This window comes from Saccopteryx leptura, chromosome 8 (genome assembly GCF_036850995.1).
Source record: "Saccopteryx leptura isolate mSacLep1 chromosome 8, mSacLep1_pri_phased_curated, whole genome shotgun sequence".
NCBI lineage: Eukaryota > Metazoa > Chordata > Mammalia > Chiroptera > Emballonuridae > Saccopteryx > Saccopteryx leptura.
In genome coordinates, this window is record NC_089510.1 from 28,746,824 (window position 1) to 28,774,513 (window position 27,690).

At 41.4% G+C, this 27,690-nt stretch overlaps 1 protein-coding gene across 1 annotated transcript in view; it reads left to right on the forward strand.

Annotated features, from left to right (window-relative positions):
* Nucleotides 1-27,690, forward strand: part of TOMM70 (translocase of outer mitochondrial membrane 70) — a 49,680-nt gene that overhangs the window by 13,839 nt on the left and 8,151 nt on the right. The window contains exons 2-10 of the mRNA XM_066346958.1: nt 2,217-2,390; nt 4,553-4,679; nt 6,253-6,362; nt 13,701-13,849; nt 17,379-17,586; nt 19,009-19,143; nt 20,645-20,752; nt 22,814-22,930; nt 26,201-26,298. Of these exons, the coding sequence (XP_066203055.1) occupies nt 2,217-2,390; nt 4,553-4,679; nt 6,253-6,362; nt 13,701-13,849; nt 17,379-17,586; nt 19,009-19,143; nt 20,645-20,752; nt 22,814-22,930; nt 26,201-26,298 (1,226 nt within the window). The remainder of the gene's footprint in view (nt 1-2,216; nt 2,391-4,552; nt 4,680-6,252; nt 6,363-13,700; nt 13,850-17,378; nt 17,587-19,008; nt 19,144-20,644; nt 20,753-22,813; nt 22,931-26,200; nt 26,299-27,690) is intronic.

The window sequence follows — 27,690 nt, forward strand, 5'->3', positions numbered from 1 at the left end:
CAGGGGGCGATGCTCTGCCCCTCTGGGGTGTCGCTCTGCCGCGACCAGAGCCACTCTAGCGCCTGGGACAGAGGCCAAGGAGCCATCCCCAGCGCCCGGGCCATCTTTGCTCCAATGGAGCCTTGGCTGCGGGAGGGGAAGAGAGAGACAGAGAGGAAGGAGGGGGTGGGGGTGGAGAAGCAGATGGGCGCTTCTCCTATGTGCCCTGGCCGGGAATCGAACCCGGGTTCCCCACACGCCAGGCCGACCTCTACCGCTGAGCCAACCGGCCAGGGCCAAAGAAATTACGTTAAGACGTAGTTTTTATGTAAAACAGATGATTGCCAATGCAAACAAATGTTCACCTTCCCCCTGAAACGCTCAATTTGTGTTCAGCCTTAAATTGTTTCAAAAGCAGATGATTGCCAATGCAAACAAATGTTCACCTTCCCCCTGACCCGCAAGTTCAGCTGTGGCAACCTCACCCCATTGGCTAGTACAGTTACGCAAGCAACCAATAAGCTATCGGCGACAGACACTTAAGCCGCATATAATAAAGATTCCACTGAGTTAATTGTATTAATTCTTTTTAGCTTTCAAGATGTCTAATTGGTGCTCTTGAAAAGCAGTCCCTTTTTAAAAATGATGGCCTCATATTCCTCTGATGTTAAACTTTCTGTTTGCTTGGTTTATTTTTTCATAAATACTAGTTTTCTATTTGAGTTTGAGACCTCTCTTTTCTGGTATGAATTTTCCTTTATGTTAGCAGTTTTTGAAGTGTTGTCTCTTGGAAGACAAGCAAGGTATGCTTGTCATTTGCCTCTGGATAGAGGAGATCCTCACTCCTGACTGACACAGCCCTACTCCAATCTGACTTCTACTTTTCTCATGGACTGGAAGGACCGATGAGGTTGCTTCAAACAGTTTTCCAGCCTCAGTCACCTTAATAGTTGGCCCCTGCTCCTCAGATTCCATAGCTACGTTAGAGATTCCTCGTTGTCTTCTGTCGTGGATGTTTTGTGCCGAGGAGTTTTACTGTCAAAGTTTATGGAATATGATTAAAGCTATTGATTTATCTATTAATTTATTTGTGCTTTATTTAGTTCCTTTATCCTCCACATCCTAGTTTTAAAATATGTGTGTTCCTCCCAGGTCGGGTAGCTCAATTGGTTACAGAGTTGTCCTGATTGCCAAAGGTGCAGGTTTGATACCTGGTCAGGACACATTCAGGAATCAACCAATGAATAATAACCGCATATTTGTCAAAGTTGGATACTGTTGACAAACAATAAAGCCACAGAGCTCTTGGATCCAGTAGCAGGACTCTGGACAACTACATTTGTCTTACAGAGATGTTTCCATGTGTTTATTGACATGTTCACAACTGTCCTCAGAGGTCACTGACTACAACTTTTTCATATTATACATATGAAGTGTGTAAGTTGGGTCTTCCAGGAATCAGACTCTGAGACAAAGAGTGCAAAAAATTTATTAGTGAGCCAACAATAGATTTGGGGTAATTGTAATGAAGATGGCGGAGTGTTTCTAGTTGTTTGTTCTACACTGCTGGCAACAGTCTAAGAAGAATAGCAACATGCATGAGTAAGAAAACCCATGGCCAATGAACATGAAAAATTTTCAAATTCATTAATAGGGAGGAAAATGCAAATTGAAATAATATTGGAATATTAGTTTATACCCAAGTTTTTCAGGTGTGGCACTGTTGACATTTTAAATCTGATAATTTTTCGTTGTTGGGGCACTCCGGTGCATTGTGGACTCTTAGATGCCTCCCTGGTATCTACACACTAGATCACCAGTAGCTCCTCCCCCCACCCTCACTTGTGACTGACAGAATGTCTTCAGACATTGTCAGTGTGCCCTAGAAGGTAAAATAACCCTTGATGAGAAGCACTGTTTAATACCGATAAGACTAGAACAGTAAAAGAGAGCAATCATACCTGTTGCTGGCAGAAATGACAGAAAAGTGGTACATTAAAGTACTATTCCCTTTTGGGGGGAAAGGGTTGAGTGTTTTTGAAATTGAAAATGTATAAATTTTTGATTTAGTAATCTTATTACAGAGAGTATCCCATGAAGATATTTGTATCAAGTGACTTAACTATAAAGAGTCATTCTACCCTCCTGTTTTTCTTGTCAGTTTTTCATTTAATCACTGATCTGAATCTGTTCCTGATTATTGATAACTATTTAATAATTGTTCACTCTCATTTCAGAACTCTCTTGATAGAGCCCAGGCAGCCAAAAACAAAGGCAACAAATATTTTAAAGCAGGTAAATATGAACAAGCTATTCAGTGCTATACAGAGGCTATCAGTTTGTGCCCTACAGAGAAGAATGTTGACCTTTCCACGTTTTATCAAAACAGAGCTGCCGCCTTTGAACAGTTGGTAAGTACCCCAAGTTGTTTTATCTGGAGTTTGTTTGTTTGTTTCTCCTTATTTATATGTTTCCAATAATGCCACTCAAGTCTTGAAATAACAGGAATTTTGTGTTGTTTTTATATTCTTTAATTATATATATTTTCTAAGAAAAAATATTTGGTTTGCTTGTCATAGGTGTAATCCAAAGTTATGTACCTCAGATTTTATAAAATTAGATAATACAGAAAGCTAAAGTGTGGTAATCCTATTCTCCTCAACAGTTTGAGGCTATTTCTTAAACGAAAGTCTCCAAATGTGTAATTGTAGCGAGAGAGTAGGAGGGGAACGACCAAAGATGAATTCCTATTGCACATAATGTGTGCACCATATTTTCTCACCTGCCACTGTAACTTGTACGGCGTTCATAGCACATGCAGGTCTGTTTCATTCCGTTGAAAGGCTGTGTAGTAGTTGTTGATGGTTGTATAGTGGGAAACTTCTCTCTGTTGTTGAACATGTGGATCGCTTCCTCTTGCCCCTTTGCTTCAGTGTTACAGTAAATATTTTTGTAAGTATATTTTTTGTGTACTTTTGGGAGTATAAAATTCTAGAAATTGAAATATAAAAGGAGAGCATCAATACCTATTTTAAACAATAACATCAGCAATGAGCATCAATACCTATTTTAAACAATAACATCAGCAATGAACATGCTTGATTTCCAGTATTCTTGCTGACTGTGATTATCAGTCTTAACAATATTTACTATTCTGGTAGGAGAAAAATACTGTCTATTTTAATCTTCAGTTTTTAAGATGTTGCTGGAGTTGACCATCCTTTTCTGTATCTATTGGACATTTGCATTTTCTGCATTTGTTCAACCAAATTTTGTTGACTGTGTTATATATGGAAGTTGACTGCTGTAGAAGCTGAGTCTATAAAAACAAATAGTTATACATAGAACTTGATGATAGCTAGACAACTACTAAATGACATTTGATAGATGCTTTGTAAGACACGTGATTCTGTACTAGAGGAACTGCTGGAGGTGGGGTTGGTGTGCTCACCAGTGGGGAAGAGAGTGTTCCAGGTAGAGGAAACTGTGGGACAGCTGTGAGGCAGCAAAGAGGTTTGTGTGATTGATGGAGTATAAAGAGACGAAACTGGGGGAAATAGCAGAGGCCAGATAAGCAAAACCTTGCCATGGTAAAGTGTTTGGCTTTGATTCTGAGTGTAATGGGGAATATTTAAGAGTTTTAATCAGGGCAGGGACATCCTCTATCGCTTTTGTTTTGTTAAGACTAGATTGGAGGGAGACCAGAGCAGAGGCAGGGAGGCTAAGTAAGGATGTTGTGGTAGCCTAGGTGAGACATGGAGGAGAGCTGGAGACCAACAGCGCTGGCTGTAAGGGGAGGAGAGGCGGGAATTTCAGTAACAGTGGGGTGGGGAAGGAATGAGACAGCGAAGTAGTGGACTTGAGGAATGTCTCTATTTTAGGAGTGATGTGGGCTAAAGCGATGCATTTGGGAATGATCTAATTTTAGATGTTCTATACTGTACTGCCAGGACAGTAGATACGGTCACCAAGGGAGAGAGGTGAGGCCTGGAGGGTCCCAGCCTGTAGAGATGGAGAGAGGGAGGGTTCAGTGAAGGAAATCAGCAGCCAGTGAGGGAGGCTGGGGTCAGATGGAGTGGGACCTGTGGGGCTTGGCGGTGAAGAGGAGCTGCGGGATTTGTGGACTCAGTGGAGGGGTTTCAAAAGAAGTAGTTACTAGAGCCAGTGTTTTGTGCTTGTGGGAATGATTCAGTAGAGAAGCCGATTGATGGAGGTAGAATGGCTAACAGTGAAGTCCCTGAGTGGGGAGAGTCAGGATCCATACGGGGAGGGGAGGCTATGATGAAGGAGGGGTGCTTCCTCTGACTGACAGGAGGGAAGGAGGCAGTATGAGCACGGAGATGCAGGTAGGTTTGTACATTGGTTGCTAAAGAATGGCCTAATCATGGCCTTGGCCTGTTTTTAAAAATCGGTTGCTTATCTTTACTACAGATATTTATATGGTCAGTGTACTGTGGATATTCTGTGTATGCATGTGGGACTCAACACTCGGCCTGCTAAATTTGGAAAACTAACTGTTTTGGAAACAATGTGCTTCCTTTAACGTGACTTTTTTTAATACTTTTAATTGCAGCAAAAATGGAAAGAGGTGGCGCAAGATTGTACAAAAGCTGTTGAACTTAATCCCAAATATGTGAAAGCTCTCTTTAGGCGTGCAAAAGCCCACGAGAAGCTAGACAATAAGAAGGAATGTTTAGAAGGTGAGGGTATTTTTGTGCTTCCATATGAAAATTACTAACGACTTTGTAGTCATTGGTCAATTTATATGAAACTGCCTGTGATTAGAGAAATCAGTTTCAAAAGTGCAGCTCTTCCCCAATTAAGACTTTGTTTTCTGGTTTAAATTGAGATTGCTGGTATTTGAGTATTTTCTCTGTTCCCAACTATGACATTAAATAAGTATTGTTTGGAGTTTATATTTGTACATTTTAAACTTGGCAACTAATAGGCATCAGTGTAATTTCATGAAGAACAAAAGAGGTTTATTAAGTGATAGTGTTTCTAAGATTCTACATGAGTTCAGTTAATATCCTATATAAATATGAAAAGATTTTGAGATAATCATCAAAGAAAACATTTGTGGTTTTTTTGCACTTGGTATTTTTCAAACATGATTTTATACCCAATTAGAAATTTTGTAATTGGTACAGAGCATGGAGTGAATTTGCCATTCTTAGTAAATACTGTGAATACTCTGCCACCAAAACTTCAGAGGGTAGACCTGGGTTTTTGAAAGTCCATTCCTCTGGGTGACATGGAGCTAAACCAAAGTGTAATTTCTACAATCTAATAAAAGTGCTTTCTACTACACATATACATCTTGCATAATTAAAACCTTAAATCAGAAGATTTGGCCATATTATTTTTAATAACATTTAAAAGAAAAATTCTGTTTCTATAAAAGTCAGGATTACCAAGTGAGAGTGGTTAAGAGAACAGTTTAGAAAAAAACTTGAGGTTTGATGGAGTCACAAATTTTGGTGGTGAGTGTAAGGAGTGTTGCTTTGGAAAAGAGAATTCTTGAGTTGTGAGTGGGATCTTGAAGTTATTAACAGATAATCTGTAGAGAGGAGGTTACGTGGATTATGACAGGAGAAATGGGATGGGAGAATGACATCAACACTGGCACTAGCCAGGCCAGCAGGAGAACATGACAGCTGGAAGATTTGCTTGGAGGAGCAAGGATTTGGAACCCGTTAAGAAATAGAGTTCAGAAAAAGTGAGCAGCCACTGTTTTTGTACTTTGGAAGGTTGAGAGATTAAGGAGCCACTGATCTTTTACATTTCAAACCACTATATCTTGAACGGTAGCATGGCCAGATGAGAATAGTATTCTGAGGTAGATTTGGAGCCCTTGCCAGAAGGCTCTGGAAAGCAGGAATAATTCTGAGGCCTGTACAAAAGCCAGATGTGAGAGAGCCTCATTATGTTGATGTAGCCTGTATAGTTACTGCGCCAAGGAGATGGTTCCTGGATTCCTCATTTCATTTGCTCTGTCAAGTGTCAGTGCCGTGGGAAGCATCACAGATCGCGTCCCTTTCACTTCACAGGTGAGGAAAGTGGGTCCCATAGAAGTGGGGTGACTTTGAGCTTTGAGTTTGTTTGGTTAGAGTATATAAAATAAAGGTTAAGAATCAGTTTATTGTAAATGAAATTGATAGCCACATAAGGTTATGAATTTAGTTTGGCTTTCTGTGGTAACACTAATGCCCATTTGATGCTGCTAATCATTTTTGCAATAAGTTCATACTTTTGTTTCTCCATCATTTCTAGATGTCACTGCTGTGTGTATATTGGAAGGGTTCCAAAATCAACAAAGTATGCTGTTAGCTGATAAAGTTCTTAAACTTCTTGGAAAAGAGAAAGCCAAAGAAAAATACAAGGTAAATTACTCCTGAGTTGGTTAATAGAGGGGGAGTATACATTGTGAGTGGCCCTTTCTAATTTTTTTTTTTTTTTAAGCGAGAGAGAGACAGAGGGGCAGATAAGGAGAGACACACAGGAACAGAGACAGATGAGTAGCATCAATTCTTCATTGCAGCACCTTAGTTGTTCACTGATTGCTTTCTCATATGTGCCTTGAGTGGGGGCTCCAGCTGAGCCAGTGACCCATTGCTCCAGCCGGCGACCTTGGGGTTTTGAGCCTGAGTCCTCTGCATCCCAGGCCAGTGCTCTATCCACGGTGCCACCACCTGGGCAGGCAGGACTTTCTAATTTATATATCCCAGGCCAGTGCTCTATCCACTGTGCCACCACCTGGGCAGGCAGTACTTTCTAATTTATATATCCCAGGCCAGTGCTCTATCCACTGTGCCACCACCTGGGCAGGCAGTACTTTCTAATTTATATATCCCAGGCCAGTGTTCTATCCACTGTGCCACCACCTGGGCAGGCAGTACTTTCTAATTTATATATCCCAGGCCAGTGTTCTATCCACTGTGCCACCACCTGGTCAGGCAGTACTTTCTAATTTATATTGCTTAAACTTGGCCATGGTGGCGATAACAACTGCAGTTACATCTGGATTGTATTTAGTTTTCCTTTAAACTTGGGATTTTGTGGCTTATCTTTTTAAATAAGAATATAGACTGTGTCCATTACTGCACCTGGAGAATATTGAAATAATTCATTTATATTCAGTTTCCAAACAATGTCCTACAAGACAAAGCCAGTCTGCCACCTGTTTTTGTAAAGGATATTTTATTGGAAGTCAGCCACTCACACATTATTTTTGGCTGCTTTTAAGCTACAGTATCAGAGTCATGTGGTTGTGACAGAGGCTCTCACAAGTATTTACTAAATATTTACTATCTGGCATCTTATTAAAAAAAATTTTTTTTTTTAATTTTTAACTTTAAAAATTAAAGTTTTTAAAGTTGCATTGTCTAAATGGGTATTAGTTTTAAGCGGTCAGTAACTGGTGATTTAATTGAAGGAACATTTTTTGAACAGAGCTCCATGGTGGACATTTTAGAAGATTGGGTCCAAAAGACATGAGCCTGGCCCTTACAGAATTACCGCGTAGTGAGGGAGGCCACAGCACAGCGAGGCGCGGGGCGGGGAAGCGTCACGGGAGGGCGCGAGTGGTGCTGTGGCAGCACCACGGGCATTGTTACCACTGGGGATTTTCTGCTAAATGTCAGGAATTCAGCAGTTGTTCCTTTTTTCTTTCAAATTAATTTTAACAAGCTGTGTGTATTCCTAACTTAATGTTTTCAAATATTAGCAGACTTAGAACTGGTTTCTTCACTGTAGGACTTTCTGTGCTAGGATGTGTTGTGAATCTCCAAGAGGAATGTAGCTGTTGTGGGTCTCAGTCTCTTACAGATCCTTTTCTCCTCCTTGAGCATTTCATAGAACTGTTGTTCCTCAAAACACTTTGTAAAATATCTTGTTAGAATCTCACAAAATTGAACCTTGAAGGCACCTACTTTCCTTGTGTTTACTCATATAATATTATTGTTGAGTAACTGTAAAGCCAGTAGCCACAGCCACCATCACAGCCACCTGGCCCATGCAGGTTCGCATTGGATTCGGACAGACAGTTATGAAACAACGGAGCCAAGAACTGGTGGGTCATTAGCTTTAATCCTAGCTTGCCACCTGGCGGGCAAGAAATACACCACTGGGCTCCAAAACCCACTCAATCAGTGCTCACAAAGCTAGTGACTTATCCAAGTTTCCTAGAATCAAAGGTTTCTAGCTCACCAGACTTATATTCACCTCTGTTCCCCATCTCCTTCTCTCTGCACAAACTGGCTTCTCTTTCAGCATTCCGCCATCTTGGCTGCCTCTCCTTGCCTCCACGTGGCCTTACTCTGCTCTCTCCTCTAATGCTAATCTCAGGAACCGAGGGAGAGCGAGCTCCCGGTCTGCCCCACTTTATAGTGTAAAAACCAAAACCTTTAATCCAATATATTATACAAACAAGGAAGTCTCTGATACAAAGTCACTTGTCTGAGGCATAATGGGATTCCTCATGAGTGCACCACCCCACATCAAAAAAGGGTGGGAAAGGCTTAGTCCCAAAACCAAGACCCAGGCTACAAAGATCCCGCCTGCCCCCAACACACATTTATATTATCATGCCCATCCCAAGCAAGAAGGGCAACCAGTACCATTACCTGGGCAACAGGCTTACATGTGGGCAGTGCCATCTTTAACAAAGTGAGCATAATATATTTTATCTGCCCAACAGTAACTGTACTGGTTAAATCACAGGTTGGTAATGTAGCAGGAAAGCAACCCAATGGAGGATTGACACGCAGATAACTATAAGAGGAAAAGAGAATTTATTAATAAAATCCAGTGGAGCACTTTGGGCCAGTAGCTCCAAAGACATGTGCTCCCTGAAATTAGATTTCTTACATCTTATTATACCCTTTACAGAACACAAGTTTACTACATGGATCTTGTGATTCCTTTGTCTAGAGGTACATACGTCAATCACACGATTTCAGGATGGGCGGGGGCTAGATGATGTCAGAGGATAAGCGTTTGTAAATCAAGCCCATTAAGGAGAAAGAAAGGGGAGAGGAAGGGGCTACTCAAATCTCCCTTCCCTCTCCCGCATTCCTGGCTGTTTACCTTCTTCCTCACAGGTGTGGGAAGGGAAGGGGTCCCAGTCTCCTTCCTCCTTCCATTCAAAACCTTCTAGTAGGATAAACCTCTCCATTTACAATATAATAGCCCTTCCTAAGCAGGAATGCAATTGCCATCTTGAGCTGGTGTAAATCACACACAAGTATAAAAATCATATTTACAAAATCTCTGAACGCTTGGCCTAAATCATAAAATGCCTTTTAAGCCTCTTAGAAAAAGGGGATTTATCTCAGTAAGAAAATAGAAGTTAACTTACAAAATTACACAGGTTCCAAATTAATTTCCACGTGTATTTTCTAATCTGTATGCCACTTTGTAAATCACAAATTACTTCTCATATTGTTTTGATTTTTACAACAACCTTAATATAAATAAGGCAAGTATTTTTATTTTTTAGAGATGAGAAAACTGACAATGACGTGTGCAAGGTCATATAGCTAAACGTGGCAGAGCTAGAATTTATATCTTGTTTCTTTAGTACTTAAGTCCATTACTTATAACATTGTTTTTATTTTATATTTATAACTTTGGGAAAGGCAAGGAGGCGAGAATAATGTCATTTCTAAGATGAACTAGGAAACTAAAAGACATTTCCTCAGCCTCCAGTAAGTGCTATTTAAATTTTTTAGTTAAAAAATTTTTTTTTCTATTTAAGCATTTCCCCTGAAGTGGTAGTAAATGATTATCACTATATATTCCTACTAGAAATCTTTAGTGAAACACTGCTGTAAAGCCAGTAGGTTCCTTGAAGGAACCTACTTTCCTTCTGTTTACTCATATAATATTATTGTTGAGTAACTGTAAAGCCAGTAGCCATGGCCACCATCACAGCCGCCTGGCCCATGCAGGTTCGCATTTGATTCGGACAGACGGTAATGAAGCAACGTAGCCAAGAACTGGTGGCCCATTAGCTTTAATCCTAGCTTGTACCCGGTGGGCAAGTAAAAACACACTGGGCTCCAAAACCTACTCATTCAGTGCTCACAAAGCTACTGACTTATCTGAGTTTGCTAGAATCTAAGGTTTCTAGCTCACCAGCCTTATTCACCTCTGTTCCCCATCTCCTTCTCTATGCACAAACTACACAAACTGGCCTCTCCTTCAGCACTCTGCCATCTTGGCTACTTCTCCTCTCCTCCACATTATCTTTCTCTGTTGTCCTCTCTAATAATGCTAATCTCAGAAACCAAGAGAGAGCAAGCTCCCGGTCTGCCCCTCTTTATAGTATAGAAACCAAAACCTTTAATCCAATATACAAATAAGGAAATCTCTGATACAAAGTCACTTATCTGAGGCATAATGGGATTCCTCATGAGTGCACCACCACACATCATGCAATCAGTCAAGGATATGGGGAAAAGCTTAGTCTTAAAACTAAGCCATAGGTACAATGACCCAGCCACCCGTTTACAGCCTGTCCCCCACACCCAATACAGACCATAAGTGAGCAAACGTATATATCATATTTACAAACTTATTTGACTAACGACTGCATTTGGGCAAATTTATCACTTGATGGGTCACCATTTGACTTAAAATACTTATTTGTGTCATCCTAAAGTAAAACATACTGAATCTTTTCCCCCAAGAGAGCACATGGTATGGGTTTTCCCTTTGGTCTCCTATTCAGTTTCTTTCCTCTTTCTATCCTAGATTAGAGCATTTACTTATATAGCCAGATTCTTTTTTTTTTTTTTTTTTGCCTTCAAATACAGACATTAAATCTACCAAAATATAAGAAATGATATTTGATAACACTTTAAAATACCATTTTTGGTCAAATAAGTTTGTAAATATTGTTGTAAGGTATCAAAGGTTACATAATTAATATTTTAGGAAGCTTAAAGAACATTTTATTAATTTGGGCTAGGCGTGCAGAGAGATTTTGAAAATGATATTTGTACTTGTGTGATTAGCATCAAAACTAGGATGGCCGATAGCATTTATTGTAAATGCAGAAGGGAAGGAGATTTGGATTCTCTGACCTCCCCCCCCCCCCCCCACCTGTGAGGAAGCCAGGTACAGGAAGAGAAAAGATTAAATTAAACCTTTTCTTATATTAATGGGCCATTTACAGGCATTTGTCCCCATGGAAACTACCCCTCCCCTCCTGAAAGTGTGTAGTTAATGTATGTATATCTGAACAAAGGAGTGCCAGTGAACACTAGAAAATATAGGAATATCTTTTAATATGTAGAGTGAGATTTTTACTATTATGTTACCTTGTAAGTTTTAATGTGTAGAAACGTTTTTTATGAATCCTATAGACAAATGTTATACACTTGCTAATGAATTGTGTCCCATCCCCCCTCCCTTCATCCTTTTCCCAAACCTGTATAGCTGAAAACAAAGGTTATAAGCTTATGCCGTGATGTCAGGCTTTTTCCCCACCCATGTATAATTAAGGGTATATAACCAGCCCCTAGAATATTAATTGGATACACGATTTGAGACTGCTGCCATTTAATAAATTACCTCCTTTAGTAAAACTTTTCAAATTTTATCTGGATTTGATGTCTCTACAAAACCCCGCGGAATTGAGCATTGGGTACTTCACAACAAAATGATGTATATGTTTGTTCGCTTTGGGTGTGGGGACAGGCTGTAAGCTGGCAAAGTCATTATAGCCTAACACTTAGTTTTAAGACTAAACCTTTCCCTCCCATCTAATACTAAAATCTTCTCGGCCCTGGCTGGTTGGCTCAGCGGTGGAGCGTCAGCCTGGCGTGCGGGGGGACCCGGGTTCGATTCCCAGCCAGGGCACATAGGAGAGGCGCCCATTTGCTTCTCCACCCCCCCCCCCCTTCCTCTCTGTCTCTCTCTTCCCCTCCCGCAGCCAAGGCTCCATTGGAGCAAAGATGGCCCGGGCACTGGGGATGGCTCCTTGGCCTCTGCCCCAGGCGCTAGAGTGGCTCTGGTCCCGGCAGAGCGACGCCCCAGAGGGGCAGAGCGTCGTCCTTGGTGGGCGTGCCGGGTGGATCCCGGTCGGGCGCATGCGGGAGTCTGTCTGACTGTCTCTCCCCTTAAAAATAAAAAAAAAGAAAAGAAAATAATACTAAAATCTTCTCAAAACTAAGCTTTTCCCCACTCCCTTGACTGTTGCATGATGTGGGGTGGTGCACTCTTATGAGGAACCCCTTTTATGCCTGAGAAGTGACTTTGTATCAGAGACTTCCTTATTTGTATATTGGCTCAAAGGCTTTAATTTTCTACACTATAAAATGAGGCAGACCAGGGTTCTTGCTCTCTCGGTTCCTGCTATCAGCATTGCAGAGGCCTCCCTGATCCCTTGCTCTCTTTGGGAAAAGCAGGAACCTTGGCTTCTCTTGTGGCTTGCCTGTCTTGGTGAGACACCAGTAAACAGAATGGCCCACCGTCCTCTGACTCCGCTATTTCTTTACCGTCTGCCCGAATTCAATGAGAACCTGCATGTGAATGGCCACGGCGGCGGCCTCTGGCCTTACAACCATATTTTCACTTAAAAATTTCTGGGTTCAATTTTGTAAATAAGAGTCTATATATATTATGAGAGCACTTTGGCTATTATTCCCTCTTCTCCCTTTAAAACATGATCATTTTAATTGTACTACAAGGACAAACAAAATACTCCTATAACTATAAATAAGGTTATCATGCCAAAAAGTAATAATTCAAAAAGGAAATGTGGTTTCATTCTGAATTTCAGTGGCACTTACTGGAATGGAGATCTTCAGGCGTAATACAGCTATAGGACCGACGAAAGCCCAGGGGGGTGCACTCAGCATGTCAGGGCCTGTGTACGACAGGGTCCTGCGTGGTGAGTGGAGGTGGTAGTCTTCCAGGACAGGGACCAGGAGGGGTGCACTCAGCATGTCAGGGCCTGTGTATGACAGGGTCCTGCGTGGTGAGTGGAGGTGGTAGTCTTCCAGGACAGGGACCAGGGGGGGTGCACTCAGCATGTCAGGGCCTGTGTACGACAGGGTCCTGCGTGGTGAGTGGAGGTGGTAGTCTTCCAGGACAGGGACCAGGAGGGGTGCACTCAGCATGTCAGGGCCTGTGTACGACAGGGTCCTGCGTGGTGAGTGGAGGTGGTAGTCTTCCAGGACAGGGACCAGGGGGGGTGCACTCAGCATGTCAGGGCCTGTGTACGACAGGGTCCTGCGTGGTGAATGGAGGTGGTAGTCTTCCAGGACAGGGACCAGGGGGGGTGCACTCAGCATGTCAGGGCCTGTGTACGACAGGGTCCTGTGTGGTGAATGGAGGTGGTAGTCTTCCAGGACAGGGACCAGGAGAAGGAGATCGTGTAACTCAGTGGTTTTATGCCCCCTGTGTTCCAGATTTTATCTTCTTTTACTTTTACTTTGTTTTTGCTTTTACTTTTAGTTAGGGAGGTTCTTAAGAGTTTTGATATTTTACAGCTTTGGAGAGGGGAAAGGCTCTCATGTAAAACTGGGTTTGAGGAGCTTGGACCGACAGCCTTACCATTTCTGCTGTCCTGTGGTATGGAGCCTAACACTCCTCGGTTATTTAAAAAAGAAATTCCAACTTTCACAAACTATTCTAAAGTATTCTACAGATGTATTTGCTCTTTTGGTTTGTGTTTGCTCATATTGATGGATTTAAATGTGATTACATTTCAGAATCGTGAACCTCTGATGCCATCTCCACAGTTTATCAAATCTTACTTCAGTTCTTTCACAGATGATATCATTTCTCAACCCATGCTTAAAGGAGAGAAGTCTGATGAAGATAAAGACAAGGAAGGGGAGGCTTTAGAAGTGAAGGAAAAGTAAGTGTGTCAAGTATAGTATCTGCTTGTTGCTTTGGGATTTTTGTGGGCTTTGTTTTGTTTTGTTTTTGCAAGAGAGACAGATAAGAAGTATCACCTCATAGTTGCAGCACTTTAGTTGTTCAAAATGAATTTGGAAGAGAAGGGAATAATATGTCCATAGCAAAGTATAGTTTTGCATCTATTCTATAGCATATTGGAAGCTTTAGAACAGTGGTAGTCAACCTGGTCCCTACCGCCCACTAGTGGGCGTTCCAGCTTTCATGGTGGGCGGTAGAGGAGCAACCAAAGTATACATAAAAAGATAGATTTAACTAGATAGAGTAAGTTGTTTTATAAAGATTTATTCTGCCAAACTTGGCAAAAATCTGACATAAAGTACTTGGTAAGTAATTATTATTATATGCTTTAACTTGCTGTAACTCTGCTTTATAAATTTTATAAAGTAAAGTTACTTCCCTACTTTATAAATCACCATTACTGTGGAACTGGTGGGCGGTTAGAGAATTTTACTACTAACAGAGATACAAAAGTAGGTGGTAGGTATAAAAAGGTTGACTACCCCTGGTTTAGGGGAAAAGATTACTTTTTTAAAGTGTCTCTTAACCAGCTTTTTATTATTAATATTTTATGTTAAATTTATTGGCGTGACATTGGTTAATAAAATTATATAAGTGTAAGGTGTACAATTCTATAACACATCATCTGTATATTATACTGTGTGTTCAGCACCCAAGTCCAGTCTCCTTCCGTCACCACTTACCCCCTGTACCCTCTCCTCCCTCCCCACCCCGTCAGTGTCCACACTGCTGTCTGTGTCTGACACCCAAGTCCAGTCTCCTTCCGTCACCACTTACCCCCTGTACCCTCTTCTCCCTCCCCGCCCCGTCAGTGTCCATACTGCTGTCTGTGTCTGACACCCAAGTCCAGTCTCCTTCCGTCACCACTTACCCCCTGTACCCTCTCCTCCCTCCCCCGCCCCGTCAGTGTCCATACTGTTGTCTCTGTCTGACACCTAAGTCCAGTCTCCTTCCGTCACCACTTACCCCCTGTACCTTCTCCTCCCTCCCCCACCCCGTCAGTGTCCGTACTGTTGTCTCTGTCTGACACCCAAGTCCAGTCTCCTTCCGTCACCACTTACCCCCTGTACCCTCTCCTCCCTCCCCGCCCCGTCAGTGTCCGTATTGTTGTCTGTGTCTGACACCTAAGTCCAGTCTCCTTCTGTCACCACTTACCCCCTGTACCCTCTCCTCCCTCCCCGCCCCGTCAGTGTCCGTACTGTTGTCTGTGTCTGACACCCACGTCCAGTCTCCTTCTGTCACCACTTACCCCCTGTACCCTCTCCTCCCTCCCCGCCCCGTCAGTGTCCGTACTGTTGTCTGTGTCTGACACCCACGTCCAGTCTCCTTCTGTTACCACTTACCCCCTGTACCCTCTTCTCCCTCCCCGCCCCGTCAGTGTCCGTACTGTTGTCTGTGTCTGACACCCACGTCCAGTCTCCTTCCGTTACCACTTACCCCCTGTACCCTCTTCTCCCTCCCCGCCCCGTCAGTGTCCGTACTGCTGTCTGTGTCTGACACCCAAGTCCAGTCTCCTTCCGTCACCACTTACCCCCTGTACCCTCTCCTCCCTCCCCGCCCCGTCAGTGTCCGTACTGCTGTCTCTGTCTGACACCCAAGTCCAGTCTCCTTCCGTCACCACTTACCCCTGTACCCTCTCCTCCCTCCCCGCCCCGTCAGTGTCCATACTGCTGTCTGTGTCTGACACCCAAGTCCAGTCTCCTGTCACCACTTACCCCCTGTACCCTCTCCTCCCTCCCCGCCCCGTCAGTGTCCGTACTGCTGTCTGTGTCTGACACCCAAGTCCAGTCTCCTGTCACCACTTACCCCTGTACCCTCTCCTCCCTCCCCCGCCCCGTCAGTGTCCGTACTGCTGTCTGGGTCTGGGGTGGGGGTTTTTTTGTTTTGTTTTGATTTTGGTTTTGGCTGATGAATCCAATCCCTTCAGGTTTTTCACCCAGCCTCCCTCCTCCCACAGCTGTCAGCCTGCTCTCTACCATGAGGCTGTCTCTGTTTTGCTTGTTAATTCATTTCATTTATTTCACTCAGCATAGTGCTCTTTTTCAAGTCCAGGAAACATACTGCTTCCAATTTGTATCTCAGTTTTTCCAACATTGTTGGCCTCGTTTTAAGGGCTGGATACTATGTATAGTTGTACCAAGATGTTCAAAGTTTAGTTAGTGGATACTCAGTCTTTTCGAGAAATTGTAGTTGGGAAGTAAATGTTTAAGATGATGCCAATAATTTTTTCTGATTAGGAAAAAAGTCCTTGTCCCAGAAAAACAACAATGAAGATGCCATTATTCTAAAAGCTATATTGGGAGGTAGTGGCACAGTTACCTCAACAGAACGTAACTGGAAGTAGACCCAAGTATTTGAATTCCATTTCACTCCGAGCCTCAGCTTCCTCGTTTTAAACTGGGGCTGATAATACTTACCTTTGAGGGTTACTGTGACATTTACAGGTTATGTTTGTAAGCATCTAGCACTTAGATTCTCGACAAATAGGAACCATTATTATTTACATTATGATTTAATACTTAAGTTCTTAGCCTGGTAAACTCAGAAACAAAACTAGAGCATAGGGAGTATTAAAATGTAATTGTAGGAAAGGTTAGCACAGTTTGTAAGATTTTGACCAACAACTTTTAAGTCATTTGCCAGTTTTCTCTAATCAGAATATATACAAATGGAATGAGAAAAGTACTGTAATTGATAGCACCCTTATATCTGTAAGGCCCCTTAAAGCTCTTCTAGTGTAAATTCCTTTTCAGTTCAAAGCATTCCCTTTTGCAAGTGTCCCCAATTACAGAAATCATCTTAAAAGAATAAAAATGGTATTGTGGTTACTGCATTTTGAAAGAAGGGAAGGATGTTTTTTAAAGTCCTTTTTTTATGGAAGAATCTACCTTTAAATTTGCTGTGATATTTCCACCGGTTCCTTCTAGGTCTGTTCTTACCAGGAAAACAACAGGCCTCTGGATGAGAGCTCTTCAGATAGCTCTCCGCTTCCAGTCTTGCTCCCTGTGCTCTTTCCAGAGCACAGGCTGGACCGTACCTCTTCCCTGCCGCCTGTGGGTCTGAACAGACTCAGATATTTCCTAGTTCTCTGTCCTTTCTGTTAGTTAAAGTAACCGTTGAGTGCCATCCATGTGCCACAGATACGAAGGTGATGAAGAACGCTGTTGCAGATCAGTCTGTTATTAATTTATTTCCAATTATTCAAATATTGAAGCCTGGGTTTCTGCCACCGACTCTGCTGTTTCCTTTATAAAAAAACTCTCCAAGGCGTCAAGGAAATCCCAGTGTGCATCAGAAGTGTCACCACCCTGCCCTGCTGTAGTCCCACACTGGCTGGCTGACTTAAGGGGAAATGGACGCTTGCATAACTTAGGTACACTAAATGTGGCAAGTTTTAGCATTTGATCTTCTCTTAGTAAATAATTTCCTCTGTCCATTTTTATTTTCAGTTCTGGATATTTAAAGGCCAAACAGTATATGGAAGAAGAAAACTATGATAAGATCATAAGTGAATGCTCAAAAGAAATAGATGCTCAAGGCAAATACGTGGCAGAAGCGCTGTTACTGCGAGCTACCTTCTACCTGCTCATCGGCAACGCCAATGCGGCTAAGCCGGACTTAGATAAGGTCATCAGTCTGAAAGAGGCGAATGTGAAGGTACGCTGCAAAATGTGTTTGTGTGCGTGTGAAAGAACTAATACATTAAAATGAGGCTTCGAAATAAGTTTTGCCCAATTTTTGCATTTCAGTTGCCATTCTCCAAAAGGTTATATTTTTTTTGTTGTTTGGTTTTTTTTGGAGGCACCCCTGGGATATATTTGTTGTGGAAGCAACTCTACCTAGTGCTGACTGAGTGGGTGTGGTGCAACCGCAGTCTAAGTATCGGTGATGTTTACTTCTAGCTAGGAATGGAGTTCTTTTCATAATTAAGATTGGGAAGTTTGTTGAGCTGTGTGTGCTTGCTACTTAGTGTAACGTGACAGAACTTAGCCACCAGTTACCTCTATTTTTAACAGTTTGTTAACTTTGTGCTCTGTTTCCTCTGGCTTTTCTCACCCAGGTGAATCATTCATGTATTTGGAGGGATATAAAAGTTTTTATTAAGGTCTAGTTGTTAACAAATATCTAAATTCCTTGTAAACAAAAGTAATTACAATTAAGTATTTGTTAAAAGTTACTTTTAAAATGAGATTTTAAAATTGGAGAAGAAATCAATACCTTGTTTTGAGATCATGACTTTCTGTTTTAATTGTAAGTAGTAATGATATATGCCTTGTACAAAAATGAACTCAAATGGATCAAAGACCTAAATACGAAAGCTAAAACTAGAAGACAGAAGAAAACATAGGGCTAATCTTTATTACCTTGGGTTAAAAGTGTTGATGAGGGTGTAGAGAAATTGGAACTTTCGTACATTGCTGGAAGAAATGGAAAACGGTAAAAATCCTTCGGAAATTAGTTTGGGAGTTCATCTAAAAATTAAACAGCTACCGTATGGCTCAGTAATTCGTCTCCTAGGTGTATGTACCTAAGAGAATTGAATATATATGTCAATATAAAAACTTGTACATGAATTTCCATAGCAGCATTCATAATAGCCAACAAGTGGAAGCAACTCCAGTGTCCATCAGCTGATGAGTGGATCAAGAAAAATGGTATACAGTAGAATAATACTCAGCTCTAAGAGAAGGAAGTACAAGCTAGCTACACCACAGCTGCACCTTGGAAGCAGTATACTAAGTGACAAGCCAGACAGAAGACTGTGACATTTTTATGAAATGTCCAGAATATACAAATTTACAGACATAGAAAGTAGATTGATGGATTATGGATTAGAGGGGAAATGAGGAGTGATTGCTAATATGTATAAGGTTTCTTTTGGGGGTGACAAAGATGTCTTGGAGTTAGATAGTGTTGACAGTTGCACAACTCTGTGAATATACTAAAAACAGCTGACTTGAAATGGGGGAGCTTTATGGTATATGAATTATATCTCAATATAGCTGTTACTTTTTAAAAAAAAACTAAGTTGCAATAAAAAGTAATAATGATGAACCTTTTCTCATTTTGGCCACGTAGCTTCGAGCAAATGCACTCATCAAAAGAGGCAGCATGTACATGCAGCAGCAGCAGCCTCTGCTGTCTACTCAGGACTTCAACATGGCTGCTGCCATCGACCCGCAGAATGCCGACGTGTACCACCACCGAGGACAGGTAAGTCTCTTAGAGTTCTCACTGTGGGCTTGCAGAATCGGATGCCGTGTTGGAGAACGTCTCAAAGCTTTCTATCACTTCTGATAGCTCTGACCAAGGTATCACCGTGGTTTAGTTTGTTTTGGCATTTATTTTTGTTCCCTCTTGTACATTTGTCCTTATAATTTTAGTATTTACCGTATTTTTCGCTCCATAAGATGCACCTGACCATAAGACACACCTAGGGTTTTAAGGAGGAAAATAAGAACCAAATGGTGTGTTAAAAATATTTAATAAAGCCTGACCAGGTGGTGACGCAGTGGATAGAGCGTTGGACTGGGATGCAGAGGACCCAGGACCCCGAGGTCACCAGCTTGAGTGCACGCTCATCTGGTTTGAGCAAAGCTCACAGCTTGGACCCAAGGTCGCTGGCTTGAGCAAGCGGTTACTCGGTCTGCTGTAGCCCCACGGTTAAGGCACATGAGAGAGCAATCAGTGAACGACTAAGGTGTCACAACAAAAAACTGATGATTGATGCTTCTCATCTCTCTCCGTTCCTGTCTGTCTGTCCCTGTCTATTCCTCTCTCTCTCTCTCTCTGAAAAAAAAAATAATAATAATAAAATGCTTTATTTTTCACTCCGTAACTTGCATGGACATTTTCCCCTCCACTTTATTGGGGGTGGGGCGAGTGCGTCTTATGGAGCAAAAAATACGGTACTTATTGAAAAGAAGAAAAGGCTACAAATACTGGCTTGTCAACTCAAGTTCGTTTTTTAGCTGTTTCCAGTCATAGGTCTGGAATGCGTAGAACATTAAACACATTCAGTGAGCACTGTGAGTGAATGCTGGAATCAACACGATGATTTTTGCCGGCTTCCTGCTGTAAAAAGAAGCATTTAACCTGGACTGTCCAGACAGTACCAAAAAAATCTCTTTTGAATGGAGTTTCACAATCCATATTTCTTTTATATATAGAAAAGAAAACGGCTCCCAATTTTAGCCTCATCTGGGAAAACCCTCGGCTTGTTGAACATAGCTGATGGAATGCTTTAAGGTGCAAAGTGTGGGCTATCCAAATAACGCAGAAAACGAAAGTTCTTCCTAATGGACACTGTCCCTAATGTTTCTGTTTGAAGGGTTTGAAGAACTGTTGAAATTCTTAAAATCCTTGATATTTTGACCCTTACTGATAGTATTTTAAGATTAATTTGCTTTGAAAATTGAAAGTATAAACATATCTAGTTTTCTAGAAGAAAGGTTTTCTTGCTTAAGGGTGGTCAAAATTACACTACAAAAATGGTGAGTTTATAATGCTTTTTAAAAAATGAACACTAATTTTAAGTTTTTGACGCTTTCCTTTAAAGTTATAAGATTTTCTAGTTCACTGTTCTAGAAAGCAATTGTATATCTAATTACTACAGTACATGCTTAGCATTGTGCTGAGCTGTGATAAGAGATAGTAAAAGGTAATTGGTGGTGCGCCTAGTTTGAGTTGTTTGTTTATGTCTTTTTTTTCTTAGTTAAAAATACTGCTTGACCAAGTTGAGGAAGCAGTGGCAGATTTTGATGAATGTATTCGACTGAGGCCTGAGTCTGCTCTTGCACAAGCACAGAAGTGTTTTGCATTGGTAGGTTCTACTTTCTTCTGTATATTCCTAACCGTCATTTTCATTTCCCCATTAGTAATAAAAGTGAGTATCTCATTGTCTACAAAATTATCTCTTTCTTTTCCCCCCAAAGGATGTGTGTGGGTAACACGTGAGCTGAGAGGAATGGAAGTGGGAATGGTGAATGTATGTTAATTGAGGTTCTGCTCCTGTGTCCTCTGGATGTAATGTTTGAGTTCATCTTGGGAGATGTTTGTCCCTGAATAGCACTGTTTCTCCCGCTCCTCGACCATACACCAGCACAGCAGAGAGCAGAGCATTGTGAGGAAGTTACAGCTGTCATGACACACGACTGCTCTCTCGTCTCACTTTTGTCAAGCTATTAATATTTGGAAGCACACTGCTGAAAATCAAGGAAAATAAGTCTATTCATTGAGGTACTTCTAGTTAGCTCTATAGCTTGAGTCCGAAAAGAATTTTCCTTTTAAGGAAAGAAATTGGGCCACATACACTGCTTAACAATGAGGATTTGTTCTGAGAAATGTGTCAAGAGATGTTCTTATTGCGTGTGGTTTTGTCATTGTGTGAACTTACAGAGCAGGGGTCAGGAATCTATGGCTCGCGAGCCAGATGTGGCTCTTTTGATGGCTGCATCCGGCTCGCAGATAAATCTTTAATAAAAAAATAATAATGTTAAAAATATAAAACATAAAACATTCTCATGTGTTACAATCCATTCATTTTTTACTGCTCATGTTCATGGTTGCGGCTGGAGCCAATCACAGCTGTCCTCCGGGACAGCACCAAATTTTTGTTGGATAATGCATAACGTACACAGGTCGTTGTATGGTTCTCACGGAATTACATTTTACAATATGTGGCGTTCATGGCTCTCTCGGCCAAAAAGTTTCCCGACCCCTGTTATAGAGTACACTTAAACAAACCTACTGGTAGGTTTAGATGGTACAGCCTACTACACACCTAGACTGTGCGTTCCCCCATTCCTCTGAGGCTGCTAACCTGTATTCCGGGTTACTGTATAAACAACATGATACCGAATCAAGCATGAGAAAACGATGCAGTTAAGAGATGCCCTTGAGGTCTCTATTTTGAAATGTTAACTTGAATGAATCCATACATTTTTCTGCTAGTTCTAAACCAAATTATCTTCTCAACTTTTTTCAAAACGGAAATCAGAATATAGCGGAAAAAATCATAAAACTGAAGATAAGTTGTGTGCAGTTAAATCTTATAATTTAGTACATCTTGTATTTTCAATTGTGAACTCTTAGTGGTAAGCATAGTACCTTGTTTTTATTTTTAAAAACAGTAAAATACATACTGTATAAAAAGGAAGAGACGTAACCATGAGGTGTATGAGGCTCTGCCCGTGAAACGCAGCACACTGTTTCACAGCGAGCATCTTTGTAAGTAGAGAGGTCCTCGGAGATCACAAAGTGTTTGATACAGTCTAGTAAATACGTAATCAGTAATGTCGTCATTGTTATCGGCATCAGTTATTGCGTGCTGTACATAATTACACGTGCTCTTCTCTTCCCTGACTGGCAGCATAGTAGGTTTGTCCACACTGCCATCACCACAGATATGTGAGGAATGCATTGTGTCACGATGTTAGCACACTGAGTCACTAGGCAACAGGTATTATTTAGCTCCATTGAAATCTTATGGGACCACCATCATAAATGCTGTCCATCCTGTATAGTATAGATGAAAAGTGATATTAGATAAAGGAACATTGTAACACTTTTAATAAAAAGTGGTAATACGATGTAAAACTCCATTTATATGCAGAGTTAAGCTCCCACAAGTTAGGATGCTTTGCTCTAGACTTGAACATCTTGGAATGTGCAGAGTGGCAGCTCAGTCCTAGCTGTACATAGCCTGTGGGTCCCTGCTGCTGAGTGAGTTCCTGGGACCCCTTTAGCAGCAGTCATGTTAGCAAGTCACCTGCCTTTCTGGAAATACTTCTGTAATTTTGTGTGACTATTATAATATGTTAACATTCTGTGAGTTTGAGTTCTTGATTCGACAGACCTGTTTTGATTTTTTTTTTTTAAACAGTATCGCCAGGCATATACAGGAAACAATTCTTCACAAATCCAAGCAGCTATGAAAGGTTTTGAAGAGGTCATAAAGAAATTTCCCAAGTGTGCTGAAGGCTATGCACTGTATGCGCAGGTAAATGTGATTTTTCATGCTTTTTCAGTTGCCCGTCCTTTTTATGAGAACTGTACTTCGTGCTGAATTCCAGTGGGAAACCGAGAAAGCGGTGCTTTCCTGGCGGCAGCTTCTGCGGAGTCATCTAGATGACTGTCCTTCTCTGATTCTCCGGGCCCCCAGGATGGTCCTGAGTCACCTCGGGACAGGCGCCTGGGTCCCACAGTGTGAAAACCATGCTCCTAACTCATATGGGAAGCTGAAGCAGAGCATTTCCCTCACCTTGTGTTTCCCTTTGGGTTGGGTGTGTCCACTTCCTTACTGCAGGGCATGGACTGTCTGCGGTTGGCGAGGGAAATGCCTGCGGAGGGGTTTTCTGTTGATCACTGTCCTTTTAAAGAGAGAGTTTGATAGGCGGAAACAGTTCATTTTGATTCCTCTTCCATTTGTCTAAAATGCTTGGTTTAGAATCAAAGGTTTGACATGTATGATTTAAATTTGAATTTAAATTTTCATTTTTAATTGTAGTCAGAAGTCTGAAAATTTACTAATTATAAATCAGCAATTTAAATGAAAATAATTAGCTTCCTACAGCCACAGTGAGCCTTTTTCTTACGAATAATGATTTATGAATGACTTTTCTCTTAGTCTTCAAGTTAAAAGTTGCTTTTCATATCTATATAAACCATCCATCTCAATACTCTATTATTTCTTTTTTATCTTTTTTTTATTCCAGAGAAATGTTGTCATACCCACCTACACATCCCAGAAATAGGAAACACTATAAAATGACCATCGGTGGTAGATATCTACCTCCAAACCATTCTTAAGGTTGCTTGTTTTTCTTTTAAAGTTTTTTCATGCTATCCTCAGCTAATTTAGAGAAAAACGTTCTACAGGGTAAAACTTTTTTTGAGGGTTTATTATGTGGGACTGTGAGAAGATTGACTTGTGTTGGATCTGTTCTTAAATAGTTCTGTATATCACTGTATTATTATCAGAGATTGAAATTCTGAAATAATTCTCTGGGGTGAAAAGTAAATCCAGAAATTCTTTAATCTCAGAAGTAATCTTATCAATTCAGTCTTTGATCTTAAAAGTCCTAGGCAGGATGGTCATTTAAAAAAAAACAGCCAACCAACATTGGTTGCAGACTACCTGCTCTGGTTAATTGTGAAAGCATGCACTACATAAAATCTTATAGAATGTATAGAAGTTAAAATAGGACAGAAGCACTTTATAATTGGGTGACCTCTGAATAGGTACACTTGGGCTTATTAGGAACAAGCCATAAGGTTACACATTCACATCACTGAAACGAAATTCAAAAAGGCTTTTTTGGTGCAGATTTCTATAAGCAACTAAAAGATCAAAGGCCACTGGATAGCTTTTAAAGAACCCACTGTTTAGGAACAGCTCTCTTTTTTTTTTTTTTTTTTTCCTTCCATTTTTCTGAAGCTGGAAACGGGGAGGCAGTCAGACAGACTCCCGCCGGTGGGGGGTCATTCTGTTGCGTCCAGAGCCATTCTAGCGCCTGAGGCAGAGGCCACAGAGCCATCCCCAGTGCCCGGGGCATCTTTACTCCAATGGAGCCTTGGCTGCGGGAGGGGAAGAGAGAGAGAGAGAGGAAGGAGAGGGGGAGGGGTGGAGAAGCAAATGGGCGCCTCTCCTGTGTGCCCTGGCCGGGAATCAAACCCGGGACTCCTGCACACCAGGCCGACACTCTACAGCTGAGCCAACCGGCCAGGGCCTCTAGAGCTTTCTTGACTGCACGTCTCCCTGCCACTGCGTTATCTTCAAAACGGGGTTTGGCGCACTTGAGCAATCTTTATTGGCAGTATTATTAGTCTGTTTGGATTGACATTTCTGTCCTTGGGTTTCTCTTCTTATTTTTGCTTCTATATATATATATATATATATATATATATGTATATTATATATATATATGTATATTATATATATATATAATTATATGTACACATACACACATGTTACATAGTTAAACTTTTTAAAAAAACTCAACAGTGCCTGAGCAAGCAGTGACGCAGTGGATAGAGCGTCAGACTGGGACACGGAGGACCCAGGTTTAAAATCCCGAGGTCGCGGGCTTGGGCTTGAGTGCTGGCTCACCAGCTTGAGTGCGAGGTCGCTGGCTTGAGCGTGGGATCATAGACATGACCTCATGGTTGCTGGCTTGAGCAAGGGATCACTCTCTCTGCTATAGCCCCCCGCCCCCCCCCCATTGAGGCACATAGGAGAAAGCAATCAATGAACAACTAAAGTGATGCAACAAAGAATTGATGCTTATCTCTCTTCCTTCCTGTCTGTGTCTGTCTGTCCCTCTCTTTGACTCTCTCAAAAAAAAAAAAAAAAAACTCAAAAGTTTTAGCTTAGATGCTAGTCAACTCTCAAAGTTAACAGTTTGAATGTGATCTGGTATACATATATAACTAGCCTTTCTTTTCTGCCATGGGATTTGCCTTAAAATAGTTCATCGTAGCTGCTTTCTTTCTATCTCTTTCTCCCTCTCTCTTTTCTTTTCTTTTCTTTGTTAGAGGAGTGGAGATAGTGAGGAAGACTCCCACATGTATCCCAATTGGGATCCACCCAGCAACCCCATCTAGGGCCAATGCTCGAGTACCAAGCTATTTTTAGCACCTGAAGCTGATGTGCTCCAATGGAGCTATCCTCAGCACCCAGGGCAATGAGGGCCATGATCAAACCAATCGAGCCACTGACTGTGGGAGGGAAAGAGTGAAAAAAGGGGGGAGGAGAAGAGGATGGTTGCTTCTCCTATGTACCCTGACTGGAACTCAAACTCGGGATGTCCACACACTGGGCCAACACTATTCACTGAGCTATCAGCCAGGGCCTTTTCTTTCCCTTTTTAAGGAACTACTGATAACAGTAATACATACCTGAATTTATCATGACAAATGAGGATTGTCTTTAAATTTCTTTATAATATACTTTGATAAATTTTGAATAAGAGACATGAATGTACCTATGAAAATCTGGTATTAGAACTGGAACCAAGAATGAGATTTTTTGGGGTTCGACAGTTTACCACATTGTTTGCTGTAGTATTTCACCACTTGTCAAAAATAGAGGACAGTTAAGATTTTATATTTATAATCCATGTAAAAGTCCCAGTAATTTAATATTCCCCCAAACATCATAATTAGTTAAGAAGTGGATAAATGAAATAAACTGTAATAATTAATAAGTGATAAACTTGTAACTGTTTAGGTTGACAGTACCTTAATATAACTGAAGTATCTCCTCATCTAGGCATTAACAGATCAACAACAGTTTGGTAAAGCTGATGAAATGTACGATAAATGTATTGATTTGGAACCAGATAATGCCACAACATATGTTCATAAAGGGTATGTATTTTTGTGGTTCTTTTTGTCCCAGTAAAAAACTAAATTTGTTACATAGTACTAAGGTGGATATTTTTGGTCTTGAGGAAGGGGACTACTGTAGAGTATCAGTGAGCTAATTGACAAATATATTAATGGTGGGGGTGCTTTGCTTCACTGGGTTTTTTTGTTTGTTTTTGAGAGACAGATGGAGAGAAATGATGAGAAGCATCAACTCCTAGTTGCGTCACTTTAGCTGTTTATTGATTGCTTCTCATATGTGCCTTCACTGGGCTGGCGGGGGAGTTCCAGCCAAGCCAGTGACCTTGGGATCGGTCAGTGATCCCACACTCAAACCGCAGTCCTCACAAGCTGGACAAGCCTGGGCTCAAGCCGGGGTTTTGAACCTGGGACCTGAGTGTCCCAGGTCGATGCTCTATCCACTGAACCACAACTGGTCAAGCTTAAGTTTAAATTTTACTTGTTTCATTCTTGTATAGCAATTAATAAACGTACTATTTTAGCTCTAGCTTAAGGATTTCATTTCTGAACATCCTGTGAAATGTTACTTGTGTCAGAATGGGAAACAGGTAAAATGTTATTCCTGTTTTTGTATATTTGAATTATAAAAAAAATCTTATTTAAATTTATACAAAGTAAAAAATTAAGCTTACAAGTAAGTAATAGACCCCAGATTTTTGGATATTTTTTTCTCTTTTGTGTGTATGTGTGGGTGGAGGGGAGGAAGATGAGAAGAATCAACTTACAGTTGTGACACTTTATTCACTGATTGCTTCTCATACACCTTGATTGGGGGTGTGGGGGGGCTCCAGCTGAGCCATGACCCCTTGCTCAAGCCAAGCAAACATGGGGTCATGTTGATGACCCACGCTCAAGCCGGTGACCTTGGGGTTTCAAACCTGGGACCTCAGCTTCTGAGAAGGATGCTCTATCCACTGAGTCACTCTTTTATTTTTAATTTATTTATTGATTTTAGAGAGGCAGGAACCTAGGTCTGTTTCTGTATGTCTCCTGCAATGGATTGAACTGGCAACGTCTGCACTTTGGGATGATGCTCTAACCCAGTGGTCCCCAACCCCCGGGCCACGGACTGGTACCGGTCTGCAGAGAAAGAATAACTAACTTACGTTATTTCCGTTTTATTTATATTTAAGTCTGAACGATGTTTTATTTTTAAAAAATGACCAGATTCCCTGTTACATCTGTCTAAGACTCACTCTTGACGCTTGTCTCAGTCATGTGATACATTGATCCGTCCCACCCTAAAGGCCGGTCCATGAAAATATTTTCTGACATTAAACTGGTCTGTGGCCCAAAAAAGGTTGGGTACCACTGCTCTAACCAACCAAACTATGCAGCCAGGGCTCTTTTTTTAATTTAATTTTTTTATTCAGA